A 23,894-nucleotide genomic window follows, 5' to 3' on the forward strand; every position below is an offset into this window, starting at 1 on the left:
AAATAAATAATATTGGGCCAAATTCTGGCTGCCACAAAATCAGTGGACAGAAGAGATGCATGGGGTAGAAGCTTTCCACTGTACTTTGGGCTCGTATGCGCAAAACCCAGGGAAAGGCCTCTCCACATTCCCTCCATGTCCATAGCCATGGGAAGGGTGCTGAGAAGAACCAAGGGTTTGGAGACGTGATACATAAATCTGGACATGTACCTTCTGAACAGGCATTACCAATTCTACATCCTTGGATCCCTGCACAAATTGCTCCTGCTTCTGGCAAGAATAATCTACATATAATAGGCTTTTCGTGGGACAATAGCCAGCTTTAACCAAACAAAATATAGATGCAGCCTATTACTGCATTTTCAGCATCAGCGTGTACCTGTTTGTAGGGCATTTAAAAATGGACCAGAATTTGGAAGGGAGGAGTTATTGTCTCTGCTTAAACATATGGTTTATTTGGGATATTGCCCTTTTGCGAGTTCTTTTTTTGTCTTTGCCAAGGCACTTAAAGGCCTTCAGGCTTTGGGCACTGTAAAGTTAAAATGCAATACAGCTATAAAAGTTAATAACAGTGTGTGTGCTGCCAGACTAGGGATTAACTGACAAGTGTTGCAAAAGTTTTTAATGTTTATATGCATTAGAAAACAACCAAGCCACTGACTGAAACCAACAAGCACACGGTATATTTTGTCAAACCATCTTTCTGCTCACAAGAGTTTTTATCTAAGTAGTGTTTACACTTTCTTGCAACTGTTGGTAAACTCTTCCTTAAAACTCTTCCACTATTGAGGTGCAAAAGCTAGGTGTATTCAGGCAGTGTCTAAGTACCTGTTCTCATTAGCATCCTGTGTCAAGCTTTCTTAGTATACTGTGGAATAACAATCTTTGGAACCTACAGGTAATTTAAAATAATTTATTATTAATTTTTCATACAAGAATTGTACCCATTGAAACCTTAGAAGCAAATTTTTTCAAGCATAAGATCCGTTTGCTGTTCTGTATCAATGATGGTTTTCCTGCCTACCATAGATGTCTAATAACTAGAGATATGTTATCAGAGCCCCTTATAACCCTTTATTCTTCCTTCTTTTTTCCCCATTTAAGAGGTCATCATAGTAATTTTGTCCCCTTCTGTGGAAATTAGATGTGCTGCTACAAATGTATTAACACGCACACATGCACATACACACAAACTGTTAAACATCTGGAGTCCATCCTCCACTCATCCTGTTAAAGGTATTGCAGGGGTCCAAAATTAATGAGCAATAAGTTCTATATGTGCTGCAATACGCAGGCACGATAAGACTTGTTAAAGGTGACATGAAAGGCTTAACTCAGAATTTCTTGCTTTTGTTTGTTGATTTTAGTCAAATTTTTCCCCCGGTGGCTCTTTAGAGAGCAGTCTGATATTCCCCACCCCACTTCTTATCTACCTTACCCCCACACCAAATAGGCTGCTTTCTAGCCAAGAAGAGCTGAACATATTATCCTCCAGAGCCACGCATATGTCTCCATAGTTGGTCTGAGGAATTGCTAGATCATGATGCAAACTGCTCCCTTCTCGCAGAGTAAGCTACTTCTGCTGTTCTTTCTGCTCATGCTGTTATCGGAGCAAGAGAATTATCTGGAGTCCTGAACTCAGAGCCTCTGTATTGTGTGTTGCATTATCCTCAAGACCACGTAGCTTTTTGCATGTTATAGCCTTTCTTTTAAGAGTGGTTAATTTACATTATAGCCAAGAATCTCAATTTAGTGCACATGAGACTGTCAGAATGTAGTACTTCCTTGCAGTTGTATCCTGTTAATTAGGGTTTTCATGAATGTCTTTTAAGGATCTTAATCCAGGGAGCAGTAAAATAATAGGCAGTCAGTAAGGTAGTCTGTTTTGTCAGTGGAGTGTTAGGGTTCTTTAATACATACTGATTTGATAGATCTTAATAGTTCTGAAGGGCACAATGAACCATGTACCATAAAACCAGCACTTTGATACCAGAATGATATAGGCATTAGAAATACCTATACTAGAAAGACAGATTTCCGTGGAGCATTGTCTATAAAAGAGAACCTAGCACATTGTGTAATCCATATAGAATATGCTGCTGAGCAATAATTATGCATATTAAAAACGCTTATAAAAAACTTGCTAGTGTCCCTGTATGGTAGTTGCATTTTTAATCTTACTTTTTTGGCTGTTTGCAATTTTTATTAGCTAAAGGCAGAAAATCTGTATTTCTATCCTACTGCAAAATCTCTTAAAATCAAAACCATGTTTCAGTACATCTTGTGTTTGAACAAAACTTTCAGTATTTATTGATTTATTTCTTTTTAGTCATAGAGTTCATTTTGTATGCATCTGTTACTCTATTTTTCTTTGGGGGAATTTAAACTGGATCAAGTGTCTTCCAATCGAGGTCTGTAGTTAGGAAAGCACCAATCATATTGAAAATGTTGAAATAATTACCATACTGTATCTCTATAGTTGATGTACTTATATGCATTTCATTCAGAATCTTGTAACGTAAACCCTTGGGGTTATTCGGGAGTTTTACACATGTAAACTGAAACACAGAAAAGTCACTGCTGGGTATTGCCTTCACAACCCCTAAGATATGGCTAACGCCCACTTACTGCATGCTTAGACTTGGATGGCAATTATAATTGAGCTATAAAATATTTTGACAGTTTCCAACTGTTGCAGTGTTGTTAGCAAGCTGTCCTATAGGAATGAAGTATGGCAGTTTGATTAGGTTTTTTACCAAGATCTGCTTAAGTAAGAACTTTCAAAATAAGCATGCAGTGTAAAGTCTTAATTGCAAGCACCTTACAATTACTGCAACTTTTCTGTGACTTTTGCTCAAGAGTGAATTCCTATTTTTTCCTAAGAAGATTTTGATTTCTTAAGTGATACTTGCCATTCCTTTATGCTTCAACTTTTCAGTTACAAGCTTTTACATGTTGAGTGCTAAAGCATAACCACACCAAATTTAACCTGTAGCATGACAATTAAGTGTGTATTTTTTCAAGCAGATGTAAGTACTGTCATTTGAACACTAGCAAATATGTTTTTAAAACGAAAATGACATTTTAATTTAACCTTTTTAGTTCTGGATTTTTTGGATGGTATGGCAAATCCCGGACAAAAATGTCAGGCCTTTTAAAGTAGGGCACAAAACTCTTGGAGTGAGGAACATTTATCCTTTTTTTGATCTCTTTGCTAACCACACAGCTGTTAGTTGAGTCATCCTTGAAAATTAAGATCAGAGTGAAATTTTTAATTACTGTTAATTTTACCTTTAATTATTAATTTTTAAAAAATTATAATCAAAGCAAAAACATGCAAAGCACATATGTATTAATGCCAAATTACAGGCCAGATTCTGTCACCATGGTCCATGTTGAGTAATATCTTATTCCTTCAGTAGTTGCATTCAGCCCAGTGGGACTACTTAACAAGATTACGGGTGGCGGAATCTGGCTCTATCGTATTTAAATACTCCCTGATTTTTTGTTTTGTTTTTGTTGTAATTTTTTGTATGAATTTATTGCTAATGAAAGGTGTTAGTGAATGAAGTACTTGACTGTCCCCGCAATGGGTACCTCACAGGCAGCGTAGAACTGCCCCAGCCCTTGTTTAGAAGGATTTATCAGTGACAGGATAATTCAGTCTCCAAGCCCATTCTGTCCTCCTCATCTCTGCAGTGACGCTCAGTGCCAGCTGATGCAGCTATCAGCGTTTTTTATTATGTGAACCCTCGCCAACTAGGAACTGAACTAAGGCCACCAAATTCACCAAACAGCCATCAGATGGCAACTTTTAGTGACTACTGACCTGAGCTTGAGTTGAACTTGTGACCTAGAGGTGAAAGGCTCAGGATTTCATTACTGAAAGTTTCCTTATCTCACCCTAGATTTTGAAACTTCCTCATGACTAATCAAGAACATGTGTTGGGTGGGGAGAAAGCTTTCCTGTGTGGCAATCTGCTCTTGAGAAGCAACGAGCATTTATAAGTCCCACCTAAGTCAGAATTCTGGGCGCTCAGAACTCTCAGGGTCAGGCCCTGAGTGAGGTACTTGGGTTCTGAAGCTCAGTGTAAGGTTTTACATCCAACTCTTCTGAGCTTCTTTAAAATTATATTATTAGGCAGTGTGTTAAAATACCAAGGAGCATTCAGAAGATGTGATGTAAAGATTTGTTCAAGCAAAAGGGTAAAAATAAAACAAAATGCACATACACATTTCCAAGTTTCAAAAATATCATGTCTCAGGAAACGCATGATCCCTGTTCATTGTTATAATCTATTGAAATCAATGGATGACAGGCAGCGAGGCACTTTTGAAAATCCCAATAGGCACCTATCTTCCCTAAATTGCCTTTGAAAATCTGGCCTTTTGTACGTTAGTTCCGCATCTGTAAAATGGGGATAAGAGTACTTCCCTACTTCACTTGCCTTGATCAATACATTAAAGATTGTGAGGTGTTCCAATACTATGGTAATGGAGGCAGTATAATACCTGAGGGCAGGTCTACGCTACTAGTTAAGTCGATCTAACTTACGTCGCAGAGAGGTGTGAAAAAGCCCCCCTTCCTCCCCGAGCGATGCAGATTGCTCTGTCCACACTGGCACTATGTCCGCGGGAGACACTCTGCTGATGACATAGCTTACACTTCTCACTGAGGTGGAGTAATTATGCTGACGGGAGAGCGCTCTCCTATCACCAGATGTGCTACAGTGGCGCAGCTGTGTCGATGTAGCACTTAGCGTAGAGTTTCCCTCAGACAGACATATCTCTATGCTTTGAAGGATCACACAATTTACAACCTAATCTCCACTGGACAAGTTTTCCAAAGCAGTGCTACTGGCAAATATGGTTTTTGTTTAACTTGTAACAATGCCAATGTATGCATCTCTACTTACGTAATATTTTGCCTAGCATAGACCTGCTTAGTGACCTATATTAAGCAATATGTGTGAGAGAATATCTTTGCCTGAAACTAGAGGCTTCTCTCACGTAATCAGCATGTATGTTAAAGAAATAAAATAGATCAGTATATTTCCTTCCATTTCTCATATCCTGTTGCATGATGTTATAAGAATAACATATATAGTTTATGGATCCACTTCTCCCTGCCAGTGGTACAAAGCATCCAGGAAGCTGGCATAAATGACTGTCTGAGGGTTCCCTCTACCTAAGGCTATCCTAGTAGCATAGATTTTCCATAGCTGTTCTTACATCCCGAGCTCCTGCAGGCCCACAGTATAGAAGACATGGGTAGGGGTAAGGAGGTGTGTCTAGAAGACCCCTATCATCTCTGAATTCTCACAGCAGCGCTCATGCTTCTGTAACTTACTCTGGGGACCAGGCTGACCCCAGAATTGGGAGAATGTAAAAGTTGCTGAAAACGACCTTTACTCCCATCACCCTAGTTCTGTACCAAACCCAGCTCATCCAGCCTCAAGGGACCTTGGCCAAAGGCTTCCTGGGAACATCACAAATGTACCCAGTCTCCCCACATGTATTTTACATTTAGATCCTGGTGTTAATAAAAACACTTTATAAAAAGTCCTATGTAGACCAATTAACTTCAGCAATATATCTGAGGCAGTTCTTATGAATTGTTCATCACAGCATTGTTGTGGAATATATTGTTCATGTGGAATGTGCTGCTGATACACTAGTTTCAGATAAGTAAGTGAATATCTGGTTTGCAAGTCTAAAACCAGCCCAGTTCAGTTAAACTCCCATTCATATATATCCATCCTAACACACACTTTCTAGGACAACAGTATTTTGTCTGAGGTCACAAGGATTATTGCACCTTCTGCAAGATTGTGGAAACCATTCCCATTTTATGACCTTCTTACATTAAGGGGTTGGATCTGTTGCCTAGATAACTAGGGCCAGCCCTAAAGATATCCCTTATTTGCCCCTCAGCATGAAGATTATTCAACTTGGTGGTGTTATGCCTATGCAAATCCAGGATCTGAGTCGGATTCCAGCATATTTAAAAGCAAAGTTTTTCAAAGACTAAAATATCTGTAAACTTAAATAATTAATCTAGGGAAGTAATGTCTATGATGTGAATTAACATGAATGAAAGAGCATGGTCGAAAAAAGGAATAATATCAGAACTCTCCAGAACAATGGAATGTATGTGATACAGCGTGTTAGGACTATCTGACAAAATGAAAAACAAATGCCTGTTGGAACTGATGTGGGATGAGTTTTAACAGAAAAGTAAAAAGAACAGGAGTACTTCCGATGCATCCGAAGAAATGGGATGTAGCCCACGAAAGCTTATGCTCAAATAAATTTGTTAGTCTCTAAGGTGCCACAAGTACTCCTGTTCTTTTTGCGGATACAGACTAACACGGCTGCTACTCTGAAACAGAAAAGTAGAAGCTTCTTAGGAGCTTCAGTTAGTGCCATGAGAAGTCACTACTTGTAGGAGTTGCTGGCAGTGACCACTTTTAAGTTTGCTTAACACTTTCCATTATAAAGAACCTTCTGACCTTTTTTGAGGAGTTCTGACACTTCCATTGTTTGCAGCAGGCCTTTGAAAGGTGTCAGTAGTAGCCGTGGGGCCAGAGAGGTGTATTTTGCTAGTTTAGTTTGGATTTAATGGAATTATAAATCTTTGAAAATTGCCAATTCCCATCTAGATCTGTGGCTTGTGTTGTTTAATTTTGGTAACATGCCAGAAACCGTGAACATTCTCACCCTGGCAGAAGGCCAAAAGCTCTGCACATGCAGTGATTTCTGCAGCAGCAGCATAGAATGCACTGGGGAACCTGCTGTAGTGGTGGGTTGGGCCACGCTTCTCCTCATCCCCAATTCTCAGGATATGGCTACAGGAGCCCATTTTTCCCCTTTGGAGGCACCATATGGGGCAGGAGCTCTCCCATCTGCTGAGAGCAGGACAATCCTTGATAGTCCCTATAGGTGCTGCCATATTACAAATTATAAATAACTAGGAACCAGAAGAAGCATGAGTTTAAAACTCACTTCTACTGACTGGTTAATAATTATATACACTTTCCAGCCTTATTTTTAAGCAGTGATTCACAGCTGCAAGAGGTTACACAAGCTAGGTTCATAGAACCTGTCTATCTAAGGTGGTAGAGCCAGATTCTATCCACTTAGCCACACTACCTCTTAGAAGGAGTTTGCCATGTTTTTATCCTTTGCTATGCTGTCTGTAAAGTAGTTCTACTTGTGTGTGGATAACCCACTGTTTGAGTCTTTTAAGCATCCACCTCTAGTGGTTTATGGACATAACCTTCTCCTGCTCTCAGCTAATACAGTTATTCCTGTAGTTCAGGTGATAGTCATTTGTCCTTCGGTAATGAAAACGTTTAGGATTCTGGTCATGCAGTGGGGAAGGATAGGTTATGATAGTTGTGCATATTTTTACTTAAAAAAAAAAAACACCCCAGGAAGTTACATCAAACCCCCTGCCCAAAACTTAGAAGAAAGCAAGGGAAGCATTCCTGAGAGGAAGTGGTATAAAAATGGAAATCTGGCACCTCTTATGAAAGTGGTGCCAACTTAGTGTATTCACTGTAGGGATTGTTTGGTACTCAGGTGGCCCTGCTCCAGAGGGGCAAGTCTATAATGTAGGGCGGACCCCAGATGGCTGGGGAAAGTTGACCAAAACACTCAAGTTACATTCATGTCCAGGTGCACTTTTCTTTAGCAAAACAAAACCTGCCATTTTCTAGCATGTTGCTCCTGCCTGTAGCTTCTCCAGTTTGTGCTTAGATTCCCTGACTTGCTCATCCACATTGGTCTTCTAAAATCATCATTCAAGTCTGTCAAGCTGGGGGTGCAATGGCTGCAAAAATTCCCACAGAGAGATGTCAGGAATGTTCCAGCTTGTAGGTGCCATAACATGAGGCTTTACAAAAGGCTCGGCAATGGCAGGTTGAAGCTGGTACGTGGATCTTAGATGTCATCATTATAATGGAAAAAAAAAATCCCTTCTGTCCAGTAGCCAGACAGTCACTTCATTATTATTATTGTTTGTATTATCGTAGCACTTAGGAGTGTCAGTCATGGACCAGGATCCCATTGTACTAGGATTCCTAGTTATAGTTTGTCTAAAGCTTCAGATGGGTTGAGTGGTGCTAATTAAGCATAATGGTAATAAGCAATGCAAACACAAAATTCTTATCTCTCAGTTGAATGAGGGAAACTAAGATGAACAGGTATATGGAGATAGTTGTAAAGGAAGAAATATTGCAGCTGGAGGAGGGGGAAAACAAAGGTCTCTATTCACTGGGATCTACACCTGAGTAGGCCTGCATAAACCCTAGCAGAGAGCTGCTAGGGGCAGGGGTCGAAGTAGAGCAAAGTGTCTACAGCATCAGTAGGGAGGTGGGAAAAGTGGGAAATGCTGGCTGGATGGAATGGGATTCCCTAATTCAGGGGTAGGCAACCTATGGCACGCGTGCCGAAGGCGGCACACGAGCTGATTTTCAGTGGCACTCACACTGCCCGGGTCCTGGCCACCGGTCCAGGGGGCTTTGCATTTTAATTTAATTTTAAATGAAGCTTCTTAAACATTTTAAAAACCTTACTTACTTTACATACAAGAATAGTTTAGTTATGTATTATACACTTATAGAAAGAGACCTTCTAAAAACATTAAAATGTATTACTGGCACGCGAAACCTTAAATTAGAGTGAATAAATGAAGACTCAGCACATCACTTCTGAAAGGTTGCCGACCCCTGCCCTAATTCAAAGCATTTCCTTAGCCGTGTCTTCCAACAGCAGCTCCAGCCCTAAAGTAAAGCTATCCTCAGTCAAATACCATGAAGGGAGGCAACAACAGTAACAGTACTTGCCCTCTCTTGGATCAAATCCTGCTGGGTGCAGTGTTTAAGTTCCATTTCCCTGTACCAGACCTAGTGAGTTTGGTCCTTCATCTGTAAAATATGAAGCTCTTTGTGTTTTAATACACAGATTCAGTGTCCTGGCCTTTAGCCCTTCTATAATTCCAACCTCTGAAGACAAATTGCACCTTATGCAGGAAAATATAATCCCTCCCAGGCCCCACCTCTGTAAGTGCCACATGTCGCAACTTTTTAAAGAGACAGCTATTTTAAAAGGTGTAGTGGGAGGATGCATGTGATGCATCTGACAAAGCAAAATTTCCATGTGCCTGGCTAAAAATAAAGATGGATGGATCCAGATCAGATTGGACTCTGGTTTTATTAACGATGTATTGAACCAAATTAACCACCCCTAATCTAAGTATGAAGCCTTGTCAAACTTTACCTGGACCCACGTGCACTGATCAGCCAATGAGGGGACTGCTGGCGAGACCCACTCCGGGACTGGCTAGTGGTGTTCTAACAATGCCTCAACCCAGTATGTCAGGCCTTCATGCATGTGTGGCACCACCCTCTTTCCACTGTAAACTGAGAGGTCTTAACCTTCAGATGCTAGTATGTTTAAGATTCCCAGCACCTGTGCCCTGAGATTACTGTTATTTGCACAGCACCCATCCGTATAGCGCTCCCAGGACAGAATATTTAGATGTGACTCAGCAAAAGAGAGTAACGACCAATAAGGGGCTTGGATAATGAAGGTTACAACAGTTGCTTAGTTTTGTCATATGCTCTACTTGATGTCATGTGTCATCATCGAGGATTGTCTTGTGGGTATAAAGCATATAGTTTAAACTCTGAGCAGCACGCACATTATGTCTTGAAGAAGTACATTGTCTCTAGATCCCAACAAGAGTGAAAGCTCACTGGAAGCACACAAAACCCAACAACAACTTATCGGGGCCAAATTAGGGTGGGATATATCTTGCAATAAATTCCTTCTTAACCATCTATCCCATTTTCCCTGCATGTCACTAATCTGTACAGTACTGTAAACCAATGCCTTCTGCCCCTCCTGCAGATCAATATCATTTTGAAGACCATGGAGGAAGAGAGTAGAATCCTCAGCCATACATGATTCCTTTTTTCCCCCTCTCCTCGACTGAGAGGATGTGCTGTTCGTGCTATATACAAAGAGTTGTTTATATCATATCCCAGAGTCTTAGCATATACCGTACTATTTCGGCTTTCACTGTATTTTCCCAGGCTTGCTTTGAAAAAGCACTCTCCAACCTCCTGACCCCAAAAACATTTAGTTGGCAACTGAAAATCCATAAGAATGAAAATTATTTCACTTACGTGACTGACAGCCAACATTAGGCATGGCCTAAGGATTCCAGCCCCCTGCTCACCTTCCAAATCTCTCCAGCTTCAAACATCACAGCCTCATGTTAAATTGGACAGATGTCTGAATATTAAGGTTATGATTGAACATTGTATAGTTTGGTTGTGATAAAATTAAATCTATTTAATACCACTTCTTTTGAAAAACAATTAAAAGCTTATGACTAAGCCTTTTAAGATAAAGTATATATTTTGTGTCATATCCATAATAGCTGTAGGCACATAACAGTCAGAAGAACAGGGCGCGTGAGGTGTAAGGTTTAAATGTCTGATGCTGGAGAAATCTGGAAGTTACTTTTATATTTACTATTAATCACATGTGGGAAGTAAAAGTAGTGTTATGAAGCAGTTGAGTTGTGTAAATCCCTATAATCTGTTTAAGGGCAGGAGATCGGACATGTTTCTCCCCGTCCCGCGTACGGAAAGTTAAACGAGAGCAGAGATATTACCAGATACTTTGTAAAATATTTGACCATGATTTGTTCATGAGTGTGCTGGGCCTCTTTGACTACTGCTGTATGAAGTGTAAGTTGACAGATTTTATTAGGATTGTCACATAGCAAGAACCCCAAAAATTTGTTTTTAGAAAATGGTAACAATAAATATCAGATCGTGTATGGTAAGAATCTCTAATAGCTGAACAACCCTTTGATCAAAAAAGGGAGAGGAGAGCCATTGTGTTTTGTTTGCGAACAGTAATATTTTGGTGACTTCAGGGCTGGTTCTAGGTGTGGGTGAGCAGGGCGGTCACCCTGGATGCCAACTTCCAGGGGATGCCAAACTGCTGTGCTGCTTCCCCCTCCCCCCCATCCCCCTGACTGTTTAGGGGTGGGGGAACATTTTCCACCCTGGTCAGCAAAATTGCTTGGGCCACTCCTTGGGTGACTTACCACTGTAGTGAAGAAAAGGGCCTGAATTGTGGCCCAAATTCTCAGCCCAGGCAGCCTGGGTTCTGGAGTGTGGAGAATGCAAAGCGATTTTATTCCATCTTTGTAGCTCTTGGATTCTGGGGTTGCTATGAACTGGTTCAGCCCCTGGAGTTAGCTAGAGCACCCCTTGAGACCTCTAACACATGCGAGGGCTGCAACCAGGGCTTTGGAGCGGAGCTGGAGCACGGAGCAGCTCCGGAGCAGTGGAGCTGCAGGTTTTTGCCTGGAGCTGGAGCGGAGCCGGAGCACAGCTCCAAGGCCCTGGCTGCAACAATTCCTAAGGGACTGTCCAGCAGCCAAGAATAGTCATATCTCTATGCACACTAGGTACAGCCCCACGTCAGGAGCATAGAGGCTGTTACATGAGTCATATGTATCCTGGGGAATCCCTGCACCAGGGAAATTTCCAAGTGGGGAGAGCTGACTGTGTCAGAGCAATCTAGTGTAAAATCCTTCATGTTTCCTGGCCACCACCCTGATTACAGAAGCTCCCTGCAGGCTCCTTTCCCAGGCCTTCTGCATAAGAGCTCTGGAGAGTTACTCAGCCTAGGGCTCCTCATTGACCTTTTCTGTCTGTTCTTCCCATTCTTTAATAGCACACTCACTTCCAGCTCTGCTCTCACTGGAGTCTTCCTCACTGTCACCAGGCTGTCCTTTATATCTCCCAGTAGACCTGGTTCTGAGTCACGTCCTTCCATCCCCAGATTTACTCCCTTCACCTGGGAAGGTAGGCTAAGCCTGGCACAGGTGTGGCTAAGTCCCAACCCCCTTAAAGGGCCAGCTCACCCTATGACACATTCCTTAGCGCAAAGGACAACATCCACAAAGGGTCTTAGGCATCTAAATACCAGAGTTAGGTGCCTAAGTCCCAGATTTAAGCGCCACTGCACTCCACAGTACCCCCAGTTGGCTGCTGCCTTACTCTGTAGGTACCTAAACTCACTTGGCAACTACATTTTTGCTGTAAAAATTCCTTAGGTAGTTAAGTTTCTACCTCTGGGGGAATGCATATTGCTGCCTCAGGCAGGTGCTCAGATTCCTGTCTCATGCCTAAGACTCAGCATGATCCTCAAACCAGGTGGAGATGGGTGTTCCCCAGCCTGCCTTGCCTTCAGGGCCTGGTAGCTGGTGTTCTATGAGCACACTTCACTTCACACAAAATTGGGGGAAGGGGTAGAGGCTTCCTTTGCAGCCTTCAGCCCATTGGTTTGGATACACCCCTAACCACTGAACTATGGAATATTCTCATGTGGATTTCTCTCAAACACTTGTGTTGAAGCTGTTCCACTTTTTATTAAATAGTAATTGGGCCAGAGAAAGAGTCCAACGGATTAGGGCACTCACCTGAGAGGTGGGAAACCCACACTCAAATCTCTTCTTGTCACCAGGCAGAGGTGGGGAATTGAACCAGGGTCTCCTACATTCTGCATAAGTACCCAAATTACTGGGCTGCCTCCACCTCCTTCCACTGGCTGTTTTGTGTGGAGTTAGATGTGTGCCACCATCGTTCTTACCAGAAATGAATTAGGGGCACCTAAGGCACCTCCCCTCCCAGAGAGCGGTTCCCAGCTGTGGATAGTAAACAGAACAGCCTGGACTTAGGCCACATCTACACTACCCGCCGGATCGGCGGGTAATAATGGATCTATCGGGGATCGATTTATTGTGTCTCATCTAGACGCGATAAATTGATACCCGAATCGACGCCCGTACTCCACCTCGGTAGGAGGAGTAAGCGGAGTCGACGGGGGAGCCGCGGCGGTTGACTTGCCGCCGTGAGAACGGCCAGGTAAGTCGAACTAAGATACTTCGACTTCAGCTACGCGAATAGTGTAGCTGAAGTTGCGTATCTTAGATCGATCCCCCTCCCCTAGTGTAGACCAGCCCTTACTTAAGCACCTAGCTCCAGGAGGGGGCGGGGCTTGAGAGACATACCTCTTGTCAGCATCTCCAGTTGGCTATCTTAGGCCGTTCCCTGCCTCACGTGCTGGCTTTTTTGTGTCCCATTCTCAAGCGTCTGTTTCCTCTCCATGCATTGTAGTGGGATGCTAGATACCTAACAAAGGGTTTGTGGATTCTGGTGATTTTCAAGGTGCCTAAACCTTAGCCATTGTGATGCTCAGCGCTGCAATGCCCAAGTCCCTTTGTGGTTCTGGGCCAAAATGATTATTCTGATACCTTGGAATGTTAAGACACCACCTAATATTAAACTGTTGCTCAGTCCTCTATCAGAGAAAGCAACATTTGAAGATTTTGCTGCTGTAGCTCAAAATATTTATTAGATTCAACAAGCTGCAGATGAATGACCAAATCTAGCAACCTGTTTTGGCTGTGTGTGCTTTTTTACAGGTATTTCCAAAATAAGCACAGTGAGCTTGAGTTTTGAACTTGAACTAATTGTGTGTGAGTGCTTGTTGGAGTGTATAGTTAAACAGGAAAAAGCTCATTATGTATTCGTTTTCTCCACCAGTAGTGTTCCCGTTAATCTTGTAGAACAATGTACATTCCAGAGATGTGCCACTGTTACTGATATTGCATTTATTTATTTAAAGGAAATGTTTTTCATGACAGAGTTTTAAACAATTAAAATGAGCTTGCCCCCCTCTCCCAGGTAATTTCATAGTGTATGCTCATCACTCTGTTACTGCTCATATTTTCCCCAATATATACTGATTTCAATGCCTTTATCACCGACTAAGTACCGAAAGCTCTGATGAGAGTTGTGTGAGAGAGACATATATACATCACAGGATTCACTTCACCCTCCTCCAAAATATTTTAAGGTGCTAAATCTGGATAAGAGAAAAGAATGGCATAGAATTTCTTCTTCATCTTGTTTCCATCTAATAATCTCTGTGATTACAGCATACAATGCTAGTATCTTATGCATTCTGGGGTGGGAAATCATTTTAGAAACGAGAACATAAATTTAAGTTCAAAATCCTCCCACCCCAAGTGATTCCAATTTAATGAAAGTTTTCCTAGCAATGTATCATTTCAAATTTTAAATCTGATAACAGTACATTAATTTGTAAAGAATATGCTGAAATGTTGGATTTGGCCACAGGAATATGATTTAAAGGCGTAGTCATCTCTAACTATTTTAATACAATATAGTTATCAAATGAGTTAATTATTCAATGTATGTTAAATATCTGTAATTAAGGCACTTAAAAGGCAGTGTTGCTTCAGGTCATTTGACCAAAAAGATTCTAGATGTTGACTGGAATATTTAACATTTTATAGTGTGGAGAGTTTTAGCAACAAGTGTACAGTGCTGAATGCTGTCTATCACTATCCACGTTAAAATCATATTAGTGTCATCAGGTCTGTGAAATTTACCTATGTAATATTAAGGCCTTATAGTTCAATCCAATAATAAATAGTTTCTAATATCTTATCTGCAAGTCAATATTGTATGGTTTGGTAGAGGTATTTCTGAGTTTTAAAATGCTAAAATACAGTGTATCATTATAACAGTGTTATTACCATAATTTTATCATCCACATTACTTAGGTGTATAACTATTTAGACCTCAAACACATTTTTTCATACTCAAATGCCAAAAGCTTGGGACTCTATGATGAAGAAAACAAAGTGATAAATTATAATCTATATTTGAGAGAGACCTAAACCCAGAATCTGATCTCAGTTACATCAGAGTGACCCTGGAGTAATTCCACTGAAGACTCTAGACAGTGATATCCATCTGATCAGAATCTGGCCCATGGTGTTGATATTTATAAAGTTTAAGAAATTATGTCAGATATTACCTCTTTTTCTCTCTCATTTTGTAAGCCTTTGTTGAGATGTTAATGCATTTAACCTAGAGAATGTTTGATGTAAGAGCTCCAGTTAGTTCACCCTGATTTAAACCGTTAGCTGAATTGAAAAACCCTTTGTGAACAATTATTCTATGCAGACATTTGAACATTAAAACAAAATTGAAGTAAAATATAGATTTTGTGCACTCTGAATTAGCAGTGCAACTATAGTGCGCTATAATAATATAAATAATACGATGCTGAGGTAGGTTTGTTTATATAACAATTTATTAGTCTAACAAGTAATAAAAATGATAAATTACCTGCATGGAATTTCTATTACAGGTACTGTAGGTTACCTTCCCCACAATTAGTAAAAACATAAATCAGATTGTGTGAGGTTGACAGTTTGAATTGTTTAGCACTGACATGCTTTAGTCAAGTGGGGGCATCATTGGTCTTTCACAAACAGGCAGCACAGACAGAGGATTTACTTGTTAAACTTAAGTGGCTGTGATATAGTGAATGACTTGCTCCCTTTTTACTTTAATTTGGAGGGCCCAGAGCCTTAAGCTGAGCAAATAGCATGTTTGGTATATGTATAATTTTTTAATTACACTATTTTTTTTTTAAATGTGCTCAACTGTTTTTCTCAGTAGTGTCCTGGAGTTTTGGGTTTATGCCTGTTAACTTCATTTAACTCCTTTCATTATACGCAAGAAGATTTTAAACTGAGAAGTCTTTTTGATGAGGAAATGTATTTTTCTTGAAAACATCAACTAGAATTAGTAATTACTTTTTTAAATTCAAGAAACTTAAGGACATTTTGATAAGATCAAAATACTTGAAATAAAATTCTCTATTGAATCCCAGATGTTGTTTCCTTGTAACTATTTCTCTGGAAAAGAAACAGTATTAGTTAATATTGTTTGTCTTAAATCCGAGCTAATCCAGCTTCAGCATTTGTGTTCTGAATCTTTTTTCCAAATAAACAGAGGGAAATAGGAGAACAAATGAAAATTGCTGTAATAAAGTCATTTTGCTGTGATATTTCATAAATGACACTAAAATATCTTCCTATCATTATATTTTATATAACAAAATATTTGAACATGAGACATACAGCTGCAAACTTTACACTTGAATGTATACAAGATTAATGTATTAAGTGTATGTCACACACGGGGACTTTGATCTTTGTGCTGCAATAGTAGATCACAAATTGTGGTAAACTTTGACCCTGATATGCTTTGCTTTTGATCCAGTCAGAATGTTGTCTTCATTAAAAGTGAAAGGGCTTGTGGGGATGCTTTTACATGACTGCATTTTGGAAAATCTTTTTAAGGGTGCATAACATAACACAGACTGTGCAATAGTATGCCTTAAGTATTTAAGCACTTGAACATGGTGTTTCCATTGGTACAATTCTTGGCCTGATTTCATATATAAGTTTAGAATTTTGTATATCTACATCCTTTAGAGGCAAGTGCCAAGGGCTAAGACTGAAGATAATAACTGACGATTTGTGTCTTTTGCAAGTTACAGTCATTATAAACTGACAGCTTTGAAGGACCTAAACTGACATCAAAGGATGCAGATCATCTAGTTAGGTCAATTAATGTTAATTCTCATCTTCCATTAAATTCTTTTATGTTTTTCTCTTTTCTTTTTTTCCAGCCAAGCCCAGTACCAAGTCCTGTTTTGGGGAGAAAGCCAAATGCTAGTCAGTCACTGCTTGTATGGTGCAAAGAAGTTACAAAAAACTATAGGGGAGTGAAAATCACCAATTTTACTACATCATGGAGAAATGGTTTATCTTTCTGTGCAATATTACACCACTTTAGGCCAGATTTAATGTAAGTCATAACATTTATACCATCACACTTAAATTTTATATATGTGCTACAATTAAATGTACAGAAGAGTAAAACCACTGTTCACTATTAGGTCTTGAAATGTTTGTCTATTTCATAATTTCCTTCTACAGGGCACCATTCTTTGTTGGAAAAGTCATTTACAAATGGCCAAAACTTTATGACCTCCCTTGTTCCCCGCCAAAAACAATCCTTTCTCTCCTTCATATGATACGTTTTTCTTCTTCTTAATCTTATATAAAAAACTGACTTCAGGATGATTATGAAAATTGTGTTAGTGTTGAAATGAGATGAGACAAATAAGCCTGTAGCTCTTTGTACATTGACGACGACGGATTACCTCATGGTAAATTTGGTTGTCAAGGCCGGCCTCTAGCCCCTGCCATAACTTCTCTTTTAGATGGAAGGCTTCAGGCAATGAAACATGAAATCGCTGGGGTTTATTTATTTATTTATTTATTTATTTAATTTTCCACGCTATTAGTTTTGTTGATTGAATTGCTGTGAAATTGCTAGTTACTATAGGATATTATTGTATGTCAAATTTTTAGATTCAGTTTGTTTTAAAACTGCTGCTTTTATCAAATACTGTACATACCCACTGTGCCATTTTCCTCCTCAGTGACTACAAGTCCCTGAATCCTCAAGATATTAAAGAGAACAACAAAAAGGTAAGAACTGCCTGGAAAAAAAACCCACATAGCTTCAATTTTGCCTTCACTGCAGGTTTTTATTAATTTTGGGAAAGAGAGGTTGTTTTGTAAGGTCATAACTGCAGCTCACAGAAGGTATTCAGCCTCCTGTGGTTCAAATCGGATGCATTATTGACTCTAGTTTGTCATAGTCTTTAACATTCACAACAAGTGCCAGGCTGGTATTAGAGTTTAATATTTGTATGGCCTACATTAATGTAATCAGAGAGAGAGGAGAGAGAGTTTTTGTGATCATTTCTATTTTTCTAATCAGCCGTTTAATTAAAAAAGAAATAGAAAATATTATTGTTCTAGAATTATTTGCTTCCAGACTTGTCCATTACCTTAAAAGAGATCATTGAGTTGGTCATAATCAGTGCTGTTTTACTAGTTTTTATATTTTTAAAAATTGAAGTCCCCCCACACTTTTATCCAGCATTGTCAATAAAACTAGGCGGTACCGTGTGCTGTATTTTTTTATATTACACATCATATTTAAGGGAAAAAATATTCTCAAACATGACTTTTTTAAAAAAAGACTAAAATATTAATGAAATATTATTTGGTAGTGTACTGGGCCAAGGATTTTAATCCACTTTTACATTAGGTAATCTAATGCCCTTTTGATATAAAGATTATAAAGGGATGTTCTGAAACAACTTCAGTGATCTAAGTTCTAAGCATAACTGAGTTTAGGAGTTACAAGAAAACATTCTATTGCTGCTTGCTGCTAGTGTCTTAGACTAGTTACACACTTTAATTTTCATCAGATGCATGGGCTTGGCCTGAGAGGGATACATTTTAAAATGCTCATTTTCCACTTGATTCACTTATAATAAAATTATAACTGAAAATCAGTGCAAAATTGCTTTATTCTTAGCTTGTCTTCTGGATACTACGATCTTATATTTTTAAACTCTTTTAAAAAAATATTCACTATAAGAAATGTGAAAAAAATCAAATGTATAGCAAAATAAAATATCTTTTTACTAAACTATAGTATATGACGCTTTTGCACTGGAAATATCTTTGAAGAATGTTGGACTGCATATACATTTGCATTCTGCTTGGTTAAAATTGCAAATGGCAGTGATATTTTTATGCATTCTGAACACTAACGCGTTGCCCAAAAGCAGGTAATCATTAAAATAATGCTAAAGTGTAATAAATTATGAGGCATTTCTGATCTGTTGCCATCTACCCTTGTGATTTTGGACAGGGACAGTGCATGCTTTGACATCTTTTTCATAATAATATGTGGGGTCTTGTGATGATCTAAGAGGATTATCTGTGACATCACAGAGCTTTCTATGACCATGTGATTTTAAACTTCAAGCTCCCGTGATTGTAAGGGCTAGTCAAGTAGTATTATAAAACGTAGATTGAATAGATGTTCTATTTTAAAAATGCTCTGTTAATGTGAAATCAATTATATCATCCTTTTATTTATACAACTGTGATGGCAAATGATGAGCTATAATCAAAACCTTTTAGCCAATCTCCCTAATAGTATATAATTCCCATTGCTAAAGAAATAATTGTTGTTGTTGTTGTGCAGTTTTTTCTTTCATCACTTTGCAACCCTTTGCCTGACAGCTACATTGAGTATCTCAGTTGCTTCCTGCAGATTTATTTCCTGGTCTCACACAGTTCTGCCTGATAACCCTGTGTGCCCTTCATTGGAATGAATGCAGCTCTGGGAACAATGGCTGTGTATAAATTCCATGCAGATGTGTAACACATTTGACAATGACTCCTCCTAACCAATTAAAATAACATCTATGAATTAATAAGACAATTTTCTTGTCTGAAGCATCTCTTTTTTCCCTCTCCCATGCTGTAAATTGGCAGGGAAAGAGGTAAAAGGTTACTGACCATAGATGTAAAGGTTAACCTAGAGGAATATTCCTTTTAGAAGTGTTTGACCTTGTTTATGGTTTGTTTGTTTTCTCATGAAGAGGTAACTATTTTAGTGTAATTGCTGTGTATAATTATATATTGAAATGTAGTGTTACAAAAAGCATAACATCAGAGTTCCTATATAAACCAAGCTAATTATTTTCTTAATCAGTAAGCAGTGCTGAGTAAAAAAGGTATTTACCTGTGACATCTGATCTTGACCAATATGTCAGTGTGTTACATAATTGGGAAATGTTTAGAATACTGCCTGTGGTGCTTGTGTTGAGGGATTGCAATTGGTGTCCATCAATCAACTTGTCAGGATATATCAATAAATAAAAAAAAACTTAATTAAGAAATAGTTAAGGTTACAAGTGTATCAAATGTTGCCTAATGTGCAGAACATATATTATAATTTCTGTAGAATAATTTTTCTGTCTCCAAAAAATAAATTATTTAGTTCAGGGTGCATTAATATATTTCAGAGCTCCATGAGATTTCTGTTAATGCACTATGTTGTCTGAGTATTAAGATGATTTTATTGCTAAAAGAGAAAATGTGATTATCTTTGGGATTATGAAATATGTAAACTATATGAGAATAGTTTCTCAACTAGCATAAAAAGGTATAGTTCCATCTAGTCCATGGTGTTTTACATTTACCTTAGTACTTGTAGACCTTTACTTATAATGTTGACCAACTAATACTTGTACTATCTTGTTTTGTTTTTAATAAGTAAACACAAACTATATGTTAAAGTTACACTATATTGGAAATATAGGCCTTGATAAGGAAATGGCATTTTACAATCGCCTAGTAACATATTCTTCACTTCACAAATGATAAGGGGACTAAACTAGGCTTGGATGCAACTTCCATGGGGTTGAGAGTATGTGAAGTAGGAATGTATGGCCTGAGTGAAGTGGTTGCAACTTAACTGTTAGTTTCCCGATTGTTATATTTTTGAGAGGGTTTTATTAGGTTGAAGAATTTATGTTGTGGAAATTGTAATGTATTGTTTCATGTTAGATTGAGACACACTTTTAATTTCATTTCCTAACAAAGATTTTTGTGGACTAATTTCCAATTTTGTTGAGCATTAATGTATCTCTTACTTTAAGTATAATTAATGTGGAAAGGTTATATTATAAAGAGAAATAACTGTAAGTGAAAGTAATAAACATTTATGATTGACAGTTATTAATAAAGAAATGCAATGTAAAGATACATAAACACTATATTTTGATTGAAAATAGTAAACCAATATTTATTACATTATATTGATTAACTAATATTAAATTTCTCAAGTTAATTTGTACTCAAATTATTACTGCCTTATCAAAATAAGTGACGTTTTAAGGAAGGCAACAGTTTAAAATATCAAAGAAAATCCCCCAAATTATGCAAAAACTCAAAAAAAAAAAATGGACAATTCCTTCCTGCCTTCATGGTAACTGCCACATTTTTATTCCATGAATCCAAATTCATATATTTACACAAGATCCTATGAACACTTACGCATATGCTTAATTTTAAACAGATGAGATGTCCGATTGACTTCAATGGGACTACCTGCATCTGTGAAGTAAAGCACGTAGATAAGTGTTTGCAGGATTCAGGCCTTAGTTATGTGCATATTTAATAAAATGTATGTATGCCTACTTGCTTAAACAGAAGAATAACATTATACAATTTGAATAGCATGTAATACACTATAATTTTTGACTGTAATCTATCTGCTTGAAAATCAAGACTTTACTGGATTTTCTACAAAAGAAGAAAAAGAAATTTTAATACACTGGTATGTGAATATATCCACAACATGCAATTGTTATTTATAGAACTATCAGCAATCAAAAGTCTACATGCCAACCTACATATTTATATTCAACGTTTTTTCCCCTCTGATCTCTGATTTTTCCCCCTCTAATGTTTTTCCTTTTTTAAAAGGCAACATTATGTCTACTTGTAGTAACTACATTCCACTGGGCATCAGGTCTCTTAGAAATCTAACTTTTCTAGTATAAATTGTAGCATTATATTATATAATCCATTCATTGTTTTCAACATTATGCAACATAATGTCCTGTAGCTGCATTTTGGCCTTTACAGAATAGAATTCTTTGTTGTAAACGTGTTTGCTTGTGGAAACTGTGTGATTTGAAATTAGTTATTGAGACATGAATCCATTGTCAATAATTATGGAAAAACAAATGAGCAAAAGTACACATTTTGTCCAGAATGAGAAAGAAAGGGAGTGTGAACCACTGGCAAACAGTAATCAGAAACTTCACTAAAAAGAGCAAAATTTAACAGATAATCCTTAATAATCCTAGATACATCAAGAATATGTTGTTGGTTTTTTAAATCCACCGTTCAAAGTAAAATTTTTCTGCTTTAGTATTATTAAGTGTGAACCTTTCCCAACCTGCTCTAAAACACAGTCCACACATACATTTTGTAGAGTCGAAACTCACACGCTTCCTGAGGTTTAGTTTTGTGAACTTTGAAATTAACTCTACCCAACTTAAACCACCCACCCAAATTCCTATTCCATGTTCCCTCTGTATTCCTGTACTCCTGAGGTCTTCATTTCTTTTCTCCCTGTCCCTACCAGCGTCCTGCCAACTTCCATGTTCTCTCTCCTCCTTCTCTTCCAGAGCTGCATTCCAAGACCAGGTACTATGCCTCTGTGCCAACCCTCCATGTGCTCTCCTAACCCCTACACCAGTGGTTCTCAAAGCCGGTCCACCACTTGTTCAGGGGAAGCCCCTGGCCGGCCGGGCCGGTTTGTTTACCTGCCGCATCTACAGGTTTGGCCGATTGCGGCTCCCACTGGCCGCGGTTCGCCGCTCCAGGCCAATGGGGGCTGCGGGAAGCGGCGCTGGCCAAGGGATGTGCGGGCCGCCCTTCCCGCAGTCCCCATTGGCCTGGAGCAGCGAACCGCGGCCAGTGGGAGCTGCAATTGGCCGAACCTGCGGACGCGGCAGGTAAACAAAGTGGCCCGGCCCGCCAGGGGCTTTCCCTGAACAAGTGGCGGACAGGCTTTAAGAACCACTTCCCTACACCCAATCCGTGTTACTTCCCAGCCACATTCTTCTCTCTCCTTCCCCCCGCCAATATCTCCCTCCAGTCCTCTACCAGACCCTTTCCTGGGCTCTTGGATCAACCTGGAATGAGAATGCGTCTGTTTTCTATTTCATCTATATTTTTAAATATTGCTCTTTCTGCATCTAAACTCAGCTCTCTTTTTATAATCACCAACAACCTCCACCCCCCAGCTAACATTTCTAAAAGGCACTTCTCCTCAGCAAGAACAAGAAAATCAAATTTAGAACTTCTAGGACATAGCTCAAACCATCCGGGATACAATAAGCTAAAAAGCATTAGGAACAGCAGATAAAGTTTCAACGTATCATCATGTTAAAAAGCTGCTGTTATTTTTTAAATCAGCTTTTAACATGTTCCTTTTATTCAGAATATTTTAGTTATGATTTTTAGAACTTTAGAACCCGCTAGAAAAATGATCCTTTTTTATTTAAGGGGGGAGGGGAATAGAGGCAAAACTAGTGGAATTTTTAATGCTTTAACCCAAGTGAATCTAAAATAACCAACAGGATGCCTTTTTAAAGGCTTCCTGGAAACACAATATTGTCCTCCAGGGTTAGTCCAGGAGAGTAATAATTAATTGTAAATTGAGAAACAGCTTTAATTCTTCAAAACTAGAAAAACCTGATGCACCAACCATAGTCATTTAAAGGGCTAGCAGAAATAATACAGTGTGGTTTCACATATGTTGTAGTATCCAAGCTCTGTAGTGCTTTCAAACAGAAATGAAGTGAGAAATAAATTCACTATCCTCTTTATATAAGTTAAGTGTCAAGTAGATATTTTAGAAATACATTTCTGTGCTTAAACAATATGACTTGTACCTTGTATCAGGTAATCTAGGGTGTAGTTCATTTTGGTTATCTGGCTGTACTTTTTCATCAACACAAATCACTGCAATTACATGGCCAGTAGAAGGGAGAAGGTTGATCACCAATGATAAAGCCCAAGATGGATTAGTGTAGTGTTTCTTTATATCTTTGTTCCTTATCTTAAAAACCCATCCTTAGTTTTTTTTGTTCCAACTCTTACACTTTTTTTTAATTTGCTTGTTTCCTGCTTCTTGAGTGAGAACCATTTAAGATGTCAATAGATTTTGTTAATGAAAACTGAAAAAAAAAAATTTAGGTTCCACTTTCACACACATCCATTTGTTCATGAATGTGTCTATTATATTCTGAGTAATGTCTGTCGTTTTTACTATAGCATGACAATATATTAAAAAGCAATGCCATGTTTTTATTCTCTTGAGTTAGGTTCCTGTGGAGATTCTGCTGTGTAGAATCTGTCAAGAAAATTGACAGGTTGTGCAATAACAGACTTATGGACAATATATTAAAACTTGGCTTATACAGTGGCAAATACAAAACAGCTAATTCACAACTATATT

General features: G+C 38.6%; 1 protein-coding gene across 2 annotated transcripts in view; it reads left to right on the top strand.

Moving 5' to 3' along the window:
• EHBP1 (EH domain binding protein 1) overlaps positions 1 to 23,894 on the top strand; it is a 333,194-nt gene that overhangs the window by 215,235 nt on the left and 94,065 nt on the right. For both annotated transcript variants that reach the window (XM_024199807.1, XM_024199808.1), the window contains exons 10-11: positions 16,609 to 16,787; positions 17,428 to 17,476. In XM_024199807.1, the coding sequence (XP_024055575.1) occupies positions 16,609 to 16,787; positions 17,428 to 17,476 (228 nt within the window). The remainder of the gene's footprint in view (positions 1 to 16,608; positions 16,788 to 17,427; positions 17,477 to 23,894) is intronic.

This window comes from Terrapene carolina, unplaced genomic scaffold (genome assembly GCF_002925995.2).
Source record: "Terrapene carolina triunguis isolate 2854851 unplaced genomic scaffold, T_m_triunguis-2.0 Scaffold132, whole genome shotgun sequence".
Taxonomy (NCBI): Eukaryota; Metazoa; Chordata; order Testudines; family Emydidae; genus Terrapene; species Terrapene triunguis.